The sequence below is a fragment of the Elaeis guineensis genome, chromosome 4 (genome assembly GCF_000442705.2).
Source record: "Elaeis guineensis isolate ETL-2024a chromosome 4, EG11, whole genome shotgun sequence".
NCBI classification, from domain to species: domain Eukaryota; kingdom Viridiplantae; phylum Streptophyta; class Magnoliopsida; order Arecales; family Arecaceae; genus Elaeis; species Elaeis guineensis.
The window spans coordinates 32511026-32524525 of record NC_025996.2 but is presented as its reverse complement, the minus strand read 5'-3'; the positions used below and the strand labels follow the sequence as shown (position 1 = coordinate 32524525).

The following is a 13500-nucleotide window of genomic DNA, read 5'->3' as shown; positions in this document are numbered from 1 at the left end:
ATATGAAAGCTTTTGGCCCTTGTGGTTTCACTTTCATTTTCTTCAAGAGGTTCTAGAAATTATCGGTGATAATATTTTCATGCTCTTTGAAGATCTCTTCAAGGGTTCTGTTGAGATTGATAGACTTAATTATGCTTATATTACACTCATTTCAAAAAAATATGGTTCTCTTACTGCTGACAACATTAGACCAATCAGTTTACTAAATAGCTTATATAAAATTATTGCAAAGGTGCTTGCAAATAAACTTGCCAAGTTCTCCCTTCTTTGATACATGAAGAACAATCTACGTTGGTAAATTAGAGGACTATCCTATAGAACTTCCTCTGTGCAGTCGAGATGGTTTCTTACTACAGAAAATCCGATCAAATGGGCATTCCATGCAAACTTGATTTTGAAAATGTTTTTGACAAATTAAACTAATGTTTTTTGTTGGATGTTCTGAAAGGGAGGGAGTTCTCCCATGAAATGGATCGGCTGGATTAGAAGCCTTTCCAATTCAGCCTCGATTTTTCTTCAAGCTCTTCCTTTGAGCTACTAGCTCTCTTGGTCTCATTGAAGGCAATGGACCAAATATGATTTTTGCGAGTATTAAAGGGTTGCTCTTTGTTGATGATACTCTGTTATTTTGTGCAAGCAAGAAGGAAAGAATCTTGGCAGCAAAAATTATACTCTTGGCATTTGAAAGAGCATTTGGTTTGAGAATCAACTTCTACACGAGCCTCACTATTTGCATGAACACGCACTGGCCTCATTTGCCCTCATGATGAATTGTAAGAAGGGTGCTCTTCCTCTGACTTATCTAGGTCTCCGACTGTCTAATAGGAAGATTCCTAAGCATTGTTGGTTACCACTATTGGAAAGGATTCACTCAAGGCTGGTATCATGGAAAGGAAAACTGCTATCTTAGGGTAGATGACTCGTATTGGTAAGCTCCATGCTCCCTTCTTTATCTTCTTATAATATGTTTATCTTTAAATTATCTAAATGGGTCATTGGCAGAATTGATCAAATATATCATACTTTGGAAAGGAAAAGAAAAGATTAGCGGTTTTCATTGCCTTATGAAGCAGGACTCAGTATACAAATAAAAAAAAAGAAGGTGGCTCGTGTGTTTAAAATCTTGAGCAGATGAATCGCCCTCTACTGGTAAAATGGGCATGGAGATTTACTTTAGGTAATAATGCTTCTTAGAGAAGACAAATGTAGATTGCTTATTATGTGCGGGCTAAGTTTGGGGTGAAAGCAAAGAAAAGCACTTCTAAAATGTCGCTACTTGAGAAGGATATTTGTAAGCAACTCACCGCATTCTGCCTCACCTTTAATTTGCTGAATGGAGCATATTAGATTTTGGGAGGATAACTGATATGGTCCAGCACTCTTTGTTCCATCTTTTGTGATCTATACTAATTAGCATTAAAAAGGTGGTGCCCGTAGCTTCTCAATGGTCGAGGAGGCCCTTTTGGAATATCAAAATCAGAGGTCCACTCAATTGGTTCAAATAGAACTCAATCCCTGTTTCATTGTCTCCTCTGAATTGCTAAGAGGGACCCTGTTGACGTCTTCTTTTGATCTCTGGCTGTTGCAGTCTGGCTCTTCCTGTTTCACTGACTCTGCAAATACTCCACCGTATTATTCCCATGTAAGAAATCAGGATGGCTGTTTTGCATCCTCTTTACCCAAAAAAAAAAAAAAAAAAAGGCTATATAAAAGCTGAATTGCAAAAGTCCTTAGAATTTGTACAAAAAGGACCACGATCATTTGTTTCCTTCACATGAAAATTACTTATTATATAAACCTCTTCATCTTATCAAACTAGAACAGAACACATGTCTCTCTCCTTCTCACCCTCCCTCTCACCGATAATATGGTTACCAATCCTGCTGGCACCTGAGTCGACGATTATTTTGCAAGGAGTTTCAATCCATTCCAGAACCGAGCACTGAATTCATCCATCACATGCTTTAGGAGCACCATACCGATCTCAATTCCTCCTTGCTCGTCTTTGCTCTCTGCCACCGATATGGCTCCGGGACCCAAGATGGACGTCACCAGAACCTTCTTCGGTCCTCCCCATCCGAAATCAGTCTCATAAACCCTGAACTTTGGTGAACCCGCAACACTCATGGGTAGCTCAGTCACCAGAGGCAGAACTCTTCGCACCCACCTCTCCGCATCATCCAAAAATCCGTCTTTGGTTCCTTCAATTGCTTTCCCAATTGCCTCCGCCGCCGCTACAAACCCTTCTTCTCCAATAACATCGCCCACCGCTACCTCTACAAGACAAGGCCCTACACAATTTCCGAAGTACGCCGCTGGGAGTGGCGGTTGCAGTCGTCCCCTGCAATCCACCGGGAATAATAAATAAGCTTTCCTATCACTTGCAACGTCTCTCATCCTAACAAGGCAGGCCCATACATAAGCAAACACGACCACGATCGTCGAGCAATGGAACGACGTCCCACGCTCGGCGGCTCTGGCCAGCACCAGTCTCTTGAGCCTTTGAATGTGATCTTGTTTGAAAGAGAACGTGACGTGGACCATGTCGGTGAAAGGAATTTCCCCTGGTGGTGGTACTGTATCATTTTGGGGAGCTTGGAAACCTTTTGCGTCATCAAGGAAAACAGAGTACAGCCCTCGAGGATCTGGGATCAAGGTCCTGTCGAAGAGCGGAGGCGGCGCCACCACAGGCATCGAGCCTCCCGACTTGCACGCGGAGGCCCATGACTTCATGAAATGCATGGAGCTGGAGCCATCGCATGCAATATGGAGAACCGACACCCCGATGACGATGCCACGATTCGGGAACACGGTCGCCTGTAAAGCTAGCAAAGGCTGAGCGTCTTGGGACTTGAGCAACTGGGGGACCAACTGCAGGAGCTTGGAGACGTCGCACGCATGGGCGTCGGAGAGATCATGGAAATCACCGTCGTGCTCCGCGACGGTGAAGGGAACAGAGTCGCCGTCGACGTAGGATATCTCGTACCGGTCATCGCTGCCGAGGGAGCGACGGAGATTACCGGCAAGAGGGAAGAAGTGCTGCAGGGTGAGGGAGAGGGAGGATTTGAGGTTAGGGAGGCAGGAGTCTATGAAATGAGCAGTTGGATGGGGGAAGTCATAGAAGAAAAGGCGCTCGACAGGCTGGTAATGCATTAACCAGATTATGTCAAAGAAGGTGAGGGGGATGGATGCAGTAGCAACCGATCCGGATGGTGGGGAGACCCGGGAGTTCTCCAGAACTCTGAGTGCTGGGGAGTTTGACGCCATTGCAGGACACTTCTAGCTTCGGGATTTGGTGAATGTCTTCCTTCCCAACAGCCCGAGGGGAATCGAAGTTCGCAAAAGAAATGCAATAATTTATAGCGGTGCTGGAACTTCTTAAGAGAAGAAAATCAGAGGAGCAGCGGAAGCATGTGACGAAGCTGCGGCAGAACCAAATGGCAGCCATTTTTAAATTTTTGTGTAAAGTTGCAAAACAAATTTCTATTATCGTGAGCAACGTGTCGTGCAGCATCGGTCCTCATAGGCGTCTGGTCAATGTAGTCATACGCTTGGAAAGATCTGGTCTGATATCTACTCTCCATTCGACCAATGGCCACTTGCATTCCCGTGCAAATCATCAGCCTTTATTTTCTGGCCTTTTTTTTTTTTGGGCAGAAGTAGCCTCTAATACTGATTTGAACGGCTTTTCTTTGATACAAAACCGTCACTTTTTTAAAATAGAAGAGAAGATTTTTTTTGATAAGAAGAAAAAGATGACTCTTTGCTATTTCACTTTTTGAGGCGGTTTGGAGGATTTTCTCACTGGGGTAAAATCGCAGCCACCAACATGAGACTGCTTTTGTGTAGTGGGAGTCGAACAACTCATTTGTGATGGTCTAGCTAATCAACTCTATGGTGCCCTCAATTGCTCAGAACATGTTATTCTTTGAAACCGCTCAAAAAATTTGAAAAGCTGCTGTCCGAACTTAATCTCAGTAGGGTAACACAACTCAAATTTTTGAGCTCAAACGTAATATATGTGTACTCAAGCAGGGCAAATTTTCTGTCACCGCTTATATGGCAGAACTTCAACGTTTATTGTCAGAACTAGATTTTTATCGTCTTTTCAAGATCAGTTGTGCTAATGATGCTGCTGAGTTTAAAAAATTTACACATGAGGAACGAATCTTTGATTTCTTTGTCGGCCTTAATGAAGAATTCGACCCAATTATAGTTCAAATTTTGGGTCGAAGTTCTGATCTGTCTTCTCTCAATTAGATCTTTTTACTAATTCTAAGTGAGAAAACTCGTCGATGTATGATGATTGCCTCCTCTGCTGAAACAGTTCGTTCTGCGATCGTCATTAAGCCCCAATCACAGCCACACGGTAGAGGTGATCGAGATATACGGATATGCTTCTATTGCAACAAATCGGGGCACATCTTTGATACATACTGACAGTTACATGGTCGTCCTTTATCTGGCCAGGGTCATGGTAGAGGAGATCGGCGAAGAGGTGGGCACTCTGGAGGAGTAATTGACCGTGGTCAAGCCAATTTTTCTGAGGTCCACGTTGCTACTTCATCTGTTTCAGCTCCTCTGTCTATTACGGTTTCATCTGCTTCTGCTACTCCATCTACTGATGTTGGAGGTTCTTTGTCTATAAAGAAACTTCAGACTCTACGTCACATTCTGACCAAGCTGAACATTTCTTCTAGCGATACCTCTTCATCTGCTACGGGTTTGCTTAGTGATTCTTCCAGTCTTTTTTCTATTTTTCATTCTTGTTTTGCACAAACTAGTTCTTATACTTCCGATAGTTGTAGTGTACTTACTGCCTTAGATACTTCTCAATATTAGATTCTAGACTCAGGAGCTACTAGTCATATGACAGGACAATCCAAGTCATTCATGTCATATTCACCTTGCTCTGGTCGGGATAAAGTACGTATAGCTGATGGATCCTTCTCCACTATGTCAGAAAAAAGTTCTATCAACTATACACCGACATGACATTGTCCTCAGTTTTACATGTCTCTAATTTTTTTACTAATCTCCTCTCTACAAGCTCCATTATAACTGCTTTAAATTGCAAAGTAATATTTTTTTCTATCTATTGTGTTCTACAAGAGCTGACAATGAAGGAGATGATTGGGTATGGTAGAATGCATAATAGATTTTATTATCTGACTGGAAGAGGATAGAAAGGTAATCTGAAGACTGGTTTGGTTGTATCTTCTTCTGAGAATGCTGTGCATGAACTCCAGTTATAATATTGTAGGCTTGGTCATCTTTTTCTCTCTGTGTTAGCAAGACTCTTTCCTAGTTTATATAATATCTGTGACAAGCATAAATTGATTTGTGATGCATGTGAGTTTGCTAAAGACACACAAACTATTTATCCTATTTCTGGCACTCAAAGTATTAAGATCTTTGGTGTTATTCACTCTGATGTGTGGAGGCCGTGTAGCACTGTTTCTCTTTCTGGACATCGGTACTTTGTTACATTTATTAACTGTCATAGTAAAGTGATCTGGGTTTATCTACTAAAAACGAAGGATGAGGTTCTCAGGTGCTTCAAGGAGTTCCACAAGTTTGTAAATACTCAGTTTAATACTACAATCAAAACTCTGAGGTCAAACAATGGCATTGAGTACATGTATAGGGAGTTCCATGAGTATTTAGCTGCTCATGGGATTGTCCATCCAACTACATATGTTGAGACGCCTGCTCAGAATGGTGTGGTTGAACGTAAAAATCGATACTTATTGGAAGTAACTCGATCTTTGTCCTTCACTATAAGGGTTCCTAAGTTTCTTTGGGATGAGGCAGTTCTTACTGTAGCCTATTTTATTAACCAGATGCCTCTTCAAGCTTTGGACTATCGCATGCCACTTAAGTGCTTACAAGAAGTATCTTCTTTTGTTATATCTCCTCGGGTATTTGGGTATGTGTGCTTTGTCTGAGATCATTGATCTATGATCGGTAAACTTGATCCTTAGGCTCTCAAATGTATTTTTGTTGGCTATTCTACTACTCAGAAGGGATATAAATACTATTATCCTTCTGAGCGGCGTATGTTGGTCAGTATGGATATGACATTTCGAGAGTCTGAGGTATTCTTTAGCAGTGATCCCATGGATGTATCCACTAATCAACCTACTATTGTATCTTACTTTCTCTTCTCTCCCGGTGTTTTGTTTGATTTCACCGATCGTGAGGGGGAGTCTGAGGAGCAGGAGTTTGGAGAACAGAAGCAATCAGATAGTAATTTTGCAGATAGTAGTTCTAATCGACAGGAGAAGCAGCAGTCTTCTCCACTTGTTACAAAGCCTGTTATAGAGCCTGGTATGCATTCTTCTATTACTCAACAGTCTCCTTCAGAGTCGACTCCGGTATCTTCCTCCTCCAATAATAATGACGGTAACATTCTTTTAACTAATTTACATCTTCCTATTACTCATAGAAAAGCTTCTCGTTCACATATTATTTCTTTCGTTACCATCATAATATTGCTAATTTTGTTTCCTATGAGTCTCTTTCACCTTCATATAGATCTTTTATTGCATCTCTAACTTCTATCTTTGTTCCCTCGCACTGGAAGAATATTGTAGCTGATCCAAAATGGAAGGAGGTAATGCTTGAGGAGATGAAGGCCTTGGCCAAGAATAATACATAGGAGCTTGTTCCATTACCTGCTGGAAAACAAGCTGTTGGCTACAGATAGATTTTTACAGTGAAACAAACTTCAGAGAGGACTGTTGATCACTATAAAGTGTGATTGGTAGCAAAAGGTTATACTCAGACATACGGAATAAATTATGATGAAACCTTTGCTTCAGTTGTAAAGATCAACTCTGTGAGGATCTTTATTTCTTGTGCTGCTAATCTTGACTGGAGTCTTTCTCAATTAGATGTTAAGAATATTTTTTTACATAGAGATCTTCAGGAGGAGGTGTATATGAAAATTCCTCCAGATTTTTCTAGTGCTGCAACTGCTAGAAAGGTGTGTCAGCTGCGCCACTCACTTTATGGCTTACAACAGTCATCTCGAGCTTGGTTTAATCGGTTTCGATGCGCAGTACTAAAAATACATTATTAGCAAAGTAATGCCGATCATACTATGTTTTTTCAACATAACAGTGGGAAGGTTGCAATTTTAATAGTGTACGTTGATGATATAATTCTGACAAATAATGATCTTCCAGAGATTAATTGTCTAAAGACTCGTTTAGCTCAGTCATTTGAAGTCAAGGATCTTAATCCTTTGAGATACTTTCTTAGGATTGAAGTTGCTAGATTATCTCATGGTATTTTTCTTTCCCAGCGAAAGTATGTGCTTGACTTACTGACAGAAACAGGCATGTTGGGTTGTAGACCTGCAGCTACTCCCATTAAGCAAAACCATCATCTTATGGCAGATGGTGGTACTCCAGTTGATCGGAAGAGATATTAGCGTCTAGTGGGATGACTGATTTATCTTTTTTTCTCGTCCTGACATCACTTTTGCTATTAGTGTCGTAAGTCAGTATATGCACGATTCTCGTGAGAAATATCAGGAAGCTGCCTATCGGATTGTGCGTTATCTTAAAGGGTGTCCTGGATATGATCTTTTGTTTTCTCGTTATGGACACCGTAAGATCGAGGGGTATACTGATGCTGACTGGGTGGGAGCTCTAGATGATAGAAAGTCTACCTCAGGTTATTGTACTTTCTTGGAGTGGTAATCTTATGATATGGTGCAGCAAGAAGCAGGATCTGGTTGCTCGTTCCAGTACTGAGGCTGAATATCGGGTCTTAGTTCAAGGAATCTGTGAAGTTATATGATTAAAACAATTCCTGACTAAGTTGCATCTTTTTTGGGATTTTCCTATATCTCTCTTCTGTGACAATAAGACAGCATGAATATTGCTAATAATCCTGTTCAGCATGATCGAACGAAGCATACTGATGTTGATCGATATTTTATTAAAGAAAACTAGATCAACGTGTTATCTGTCTTTTTTTTATCAAATCCTCTAAACAGCTAGCTGATATTTATACGAAAGGGCTTAGCACTCCAGTTTTTGCATTTATCTGTAACAATATGGGACTCCATGATATCTTCGCCCCATCTTGAGGGGAATGTTAGAAAGTAGGTTGTATTTTCCTAATTAGCTATTCTAATTAGAGATGGTTAAGGTGGTTATGGGCTGTGATGCATTTTCTTAATTAGCTGCTCTAATTAGGGATGATTAAGATGGCTATGGACTGTGATGTTTTCTTGTAAAAGAAAAAATTATTGTATATAACAGAGATACTCCAATCCATACAATATAGAAAAATAAAAAAAAAAAATTACTCCACATTCAACACAGCCGATGTCATAATCATCGTCAACTATGTATGATAGGATGGTCAGATGGCCCCTGCAATACACAAGGATCTATGAATCATGATCATCATGCAGTACATGGATGGCTGTGATTATGAAACCCAACTGTCAAGTTTGATCCCGAACTCGAGAGGATTTGGACTCTGCTGTACAATCCTGTTGCTTTCATGCAAGAGGTCAAGACTTTAAGGCGGCGTGATCCTCCAAGAAAATTTGGCTCCATGTCTCTCGGAGCTGCAAGGTGAGACTGTTTCTGGGAGGAACAAAACTAAGAGAGCATAAGACATTCTAGAACAAATTGGTCCCCACTGTTTGAACAAGATGGCAGTGAAATTAACCAGAGAGTTGGTCAAGGATAATATATTGACTAAGATTATTCTGTATCGCTCATTCCAAGAAAGCAACACCTAGCTGGTACCAAGTCTGTCGCAGGATTGGTTGTTATTTTGAATTTGTTAAATATGTACTTTTCGCAAGGGAATAAGACATGCTACACGAGACAAAGGAGATGGCTTGTCGACTTGCCATTAAAGTCATATCCCTCACGATCTGACAAAACAATAAAAATTTTGTAGATTTAGGCCGTCGGGGAGGAACCGAAGGCAAAAGGATACCAATTGTGTCTTTCGCGTGAAAAATAGAAATTCTATGAAAACAAATCACAAAATTAAATTATAATAATTATAATTAATTTTTTAGAATATTTTTATATATATGATATCTTTATAATGGACTGTAACCATGTGCATATGTTCATGGATATATGCGTAATATATTAGAGAAGGATCATTATAACAGTATATTTGCGATCTATTTTTTTATATTTTTTCGTGCATAAAAAACCCACGTCATGATCAGCTTTTTTTTTTTTTTTGGACATTTCTAATGGAAAAAGTTCAAGTGGATTAAAATAAAAATCAGATTAGTAGCAATAGCTGCTCAAAGATGACAACATAGCAAGACGGAAGAATACGGAAGGAAGATATCATCTAGAACTATTTGACCGATTCCAAGGAGAATACGAAAGAAAGATAACCATATGACTAATTCCAGTGGATTGAATGTGGGGAAGCTTGAATTCAACACCCAGAGGTAATAGATAAATAAAGAATTATTTTTGAGGTAAAGGTTTGAACCCCAAAATCAAAATTGGGCTGCCCTCTTGGTCTTGCCCGAGATAAAGAATAACCATGGTGCTCCCAATCAGAGCCAAAGATACTCTTATCACGTCCAATAAATAAATAATTAAAAATTGCTCGAGATAAATCTACGCACCTTTCTCTCATTCATGTAAAGTTAATTTGGCCAACACATAATATATTAGAGAACAATAATTATCCAAACTATCAGCTCAACCTTCTACTTGAGAGAGGGAAGAACAATTCCTTCTGCTAATGGGTTACACCTGATCCGTCTCTCTGACGCTAGGGTTTAATGAGGCGGCAACCGAGGTGAAGAGCGAGTACCACACCAGAGATTCAGCAAAGAAGGCGGTGTTTTAATGGTATTTTGATCTGTAGCAAGCATCGGCAACAAATTGGAGTGATTATTGCATTATATTTTTTGGTAAGATGATGATAGCTCTGTAGACTCTGAGACTGGATGAACTATCCTTTGCTTATAAGTAACATGTCTTCTTTAGTCCTCCATTGCATTATTATATTATATTTATTGGTACATTAAATCGATCTCGAGATATGTGACATCATCATATGAGATCAAAGAGATATCGATCTTAAAGTATCAGATCCCAGCATACCAATTTACCTGTAAAGCAGATTCAGATCGATATTTTACCGAGCTGAATAAAAGACGCTCTTATACTCTTCGAACGTCTCTGTTAACAGAAATATTCAGGTAGGATATATGCCGATCTGAATCCTGATCTTCTCTATCCTAAAATGTTACGTCATCTTTATTTCACCCCGTCTTCTACTGAGGTGAGCTATTATTGTGACGAACCTAGCTTTTCTGCAAACGCCCATAGTGGTTTCTTCAACCAGACCATAGCTGTCCACGATCTCATATCCAGCTCATATGCATAGCTGTATGCCAGCTCATTTACAAATGACTTTCTAACCATCTAACAAACTCCTCTAACGGCCTAACAAACTCTGAAACGACCTCTTCATCCCTTTATAAATAGAGGGTCAAGGATCCTCCATCGGTAAGTCCAAATGCTCGAAAACTAGGGAGAAACTCTGTTAGTAAGAAATTAAATAGGCTCTCGGCTCCTACTCAGTTCTCCTCTAGTTCCATCCAACTTCTCTTGTTCTTCCATTCTTTTCCACCCTTGTTCTCAAGACTCGAACTGATTTAAGCATCGGAGGGTCAAAAATCAGAGGATCCCACTCAGTTTCTGAACTGATTTTGCAGAATGGAGGAGTTTTCATCAAATTGCAAGGATCGCTCTAGTCCAATCTCACTCAAGTCGATTCACTCTACTTCAGATTTCGAGTCCTGAAGCAGTAGATTGGCGCTTAAAAGAGGGCCCCTGATTTTTTGTGAGAAAGATGGTCAGGGCAAAAGCTCAACATCCTTCTTCTCTATCTAGAAGGAGTACCGGATGCACTACCGCAATAGCCAATTATCGTTGATTCTCAGCAATTCAACTTTCTTATTCAGCAAGTCCAAGCCCTGACAGCAGCTATTCAACAACTTCAAAAGTGGAAGGAACAACCATCAAAGAAGCTTCTCCCCTAAATGTTCTGTCTCAGCACAGTCCTCAACCAGTCCATCAAGATGAGCACCACATTAATAAGCTGACAGCGAATTTGCCCTCAGTACTCTGAAAGTTCAAAAAGGGACGATCTGGAGCATAAGGTCCTAGATCTTGAAAGGCATATGATGGAGCTCCAGGTAGGGGGTCGATCTTAGAATAAAGATAGTTTCAATCTTCGATCTCTTTTCTCTTATGAAATCTTGAATAAACCTGTTTCGAACTGATTCAAGATGCCCGTCATTGAGTCTTTTGATGGCTCTACTAATCCAATGGATCATATCGAGAACTACAGGGCCCTCATGGCTTTACAAGGGGCTTCTGATATCCTTTTATGCATTGCTTTTTCTGCAACCCTCAAGAAAGCAGCGATGATTTGATTTTCTGGAGTCCCACAGGTCTGTCTCTTCTTTCGAACAACTTGAAAGATTGTTTATCACTTATTTTGACACTAATAGACCTCATTGAGGTATGTGGACAGTCTTTTCTCTGTTCAGTAGCAGAAAAGAGAAGATCTTTGGAAGTACGTGGCTCGTTTCAATACGGCCACCCTAGAGATGAAAAATTTTAATGAATCAATGGCCATGTCTGCTTTGAAAAGAGAACTTCGAAGCAGTCATCTGATTTTTTCTCTAAATAAAAAATTTTCGGATACCTATTATGAGATGCTTGATTGATGCACAAGTATGCCCAGGTCGAGGAGGAAGAAGCTATTTTAAGGCAGACAAAGCAGGATAAGAATGAAAAAAATGATCAAGAGAGAATGATGAGTGGACTGAAAGTTCAAATCGATCTAAAAAAATCTGAGGTCAAAAAATCTACCTCGGTATTTTAATTCAAATGTCTCTCTGTCCGTTCTCCGAGCTCAGATCCTGATGGAGATTGAAGGAGAGAGATATCTCCAAAGGCTATATCTTTTGAAGGCCCCATCAAAAAAAAGAGACAAATGAAAGTATTGTCGCTTCCACAGAGATCATGATCATGATATCAGGAATGCAGACAGCTGTGAGATGAGATAAAAACTCTGATGCATCGGGGCTATCTCGATAATTATGTCAGACCAGCCAAATCTGGAGAATACAGACCTCTAGCAGAAGGAACTTCTAATGATCATAATCGAGCAACTGCTAGTGTTATCAATATGATATCCAGCATCCCGCTTGCACTGATGATCATCTCCAAGAGGCAGAGAACTGAAGATGTTATTTCTTTTTCTGAAAGTGATGTAAAGGAGACCCAAATCTCTCATAATGATGCTGTCGTTGTCTCTATAATGATAGTAAAATATGATGTAAATAGAGTTCTTGTCGATAATGGAGCTTTGCTGATATATTTTCTATGATGCTTTTTCAAAAAAAAATCTGATCGGACAGGTTAGACAGATCAGCACTCTCCTCATCGGATTCTCAGAAAATTCGATGGCAGCTGAAGAAGAAATTACTCTATCAATTACGGTAGAACAGGAACCAAGGTAGTCAACAATGTAACTCACTTTTCTGGTAGTCAGAGTCTCATCTGCTATAATGCTATCCTCAGCTGATCTAGTCTTAACACCCTCAAGGCCATTGTCTCTACTTACCATCTACTGAAATATTTTCTGACAAAGAAAGAAGTTGGTGAAATACATGGTGACCAGACAGTAGCTCGATAGTGTTTTATGATTTCTGCTAAAATGAACCAACCGATAGAAACTATGCCAGTTGATATACCAGATGCATTGGATGAGGTCAAAAAAATTAGAGGTGAATCGATGGAGAAGCTTAAAGCCATTTTCCTGAAAGATGATCCAAAAAAAATGTCTAGATCGGTGTGAATCTTAAACCTAATTTAAGAGAGAGATTGATTAAGTTTCTGTGAGCAAATATTGACGTCTTTATTTGGTCGGCTTCTGATATGCCTGGCATTCTTACCATGTGATTGTTTATAAACTAAATGTAGATCCAAATTTCAAGTCGGTTCGACAGAAAAAAAAAATTATCCTGAAAAGGCAAAAAGCCATTGATGAAGAAGTTGGTAAGCTTTTAAAAGCTAAATTTATCAAGGAAGCTCATTACTCAAAGTAGATAACCAATATTGTTATGGTCAAGAAAGCCAACGGTAAATGAAGATATGCATTGACTACAAAGATCTCAATAAATCTTATCCGAAGGATAGTTTTTCTCTGCTGAGAATTGATCAGTATGTAAATGCTACCTCTGGTCACAAATTTTCAGCTTTATGGATGCTTTCTCCGCTATAATCAAATTTGAATGGCTCTAGAAGATGAAAAAAATACTACCTTCGTCATCAAGAGAGTTTGTATTATTATAAAATAATATCTTTTAATCTTAAAAATACAGGTGCTACATTCCACACCTCGTCAATAAAGTTTTCAAGCAACAAATTGGTTGGAATATGGAGGTCTATATTACAACATGATAGTAAA

At 39.7% G+C, this 13500-nt stretch overlaps 1 protein-coding gene across 1 annotated transcript; it reads right to left on the bottom strand.

Moving 5' to 3' along the window:
- Positions 1–1736: 1736 nt before the first annotated feature.
- LOC140857436 (malonyl-coenzyme A:anthocyanin 3-O-glucoside-6''-O-malonyltransferase-like) lies at positions 1737–3354 on the bottom strand. The gene has a single exon (XM_073256245.1). It carries the CDS (start codon positions 3265–3267, stop codon positions 1903–1905), a length of 1365 nt encoding a protein of 454 aa, XP_073112346.1. The 5' UTR covers positions 3268–3354; the 3' UTR covers positions 1737–1902.
- Positions 3355–13500: the final 10146 nt, after the last annotated feature.

Coding starts and splice junctions, on each gene's coding strand:
- LOC140857436 (XM_073256245.1), bottom strand. CDS start 3,267: ATGGCGTCAAACTCCCCAGCACTCAGAGTTCTGGAGAACTCCCGGGTC.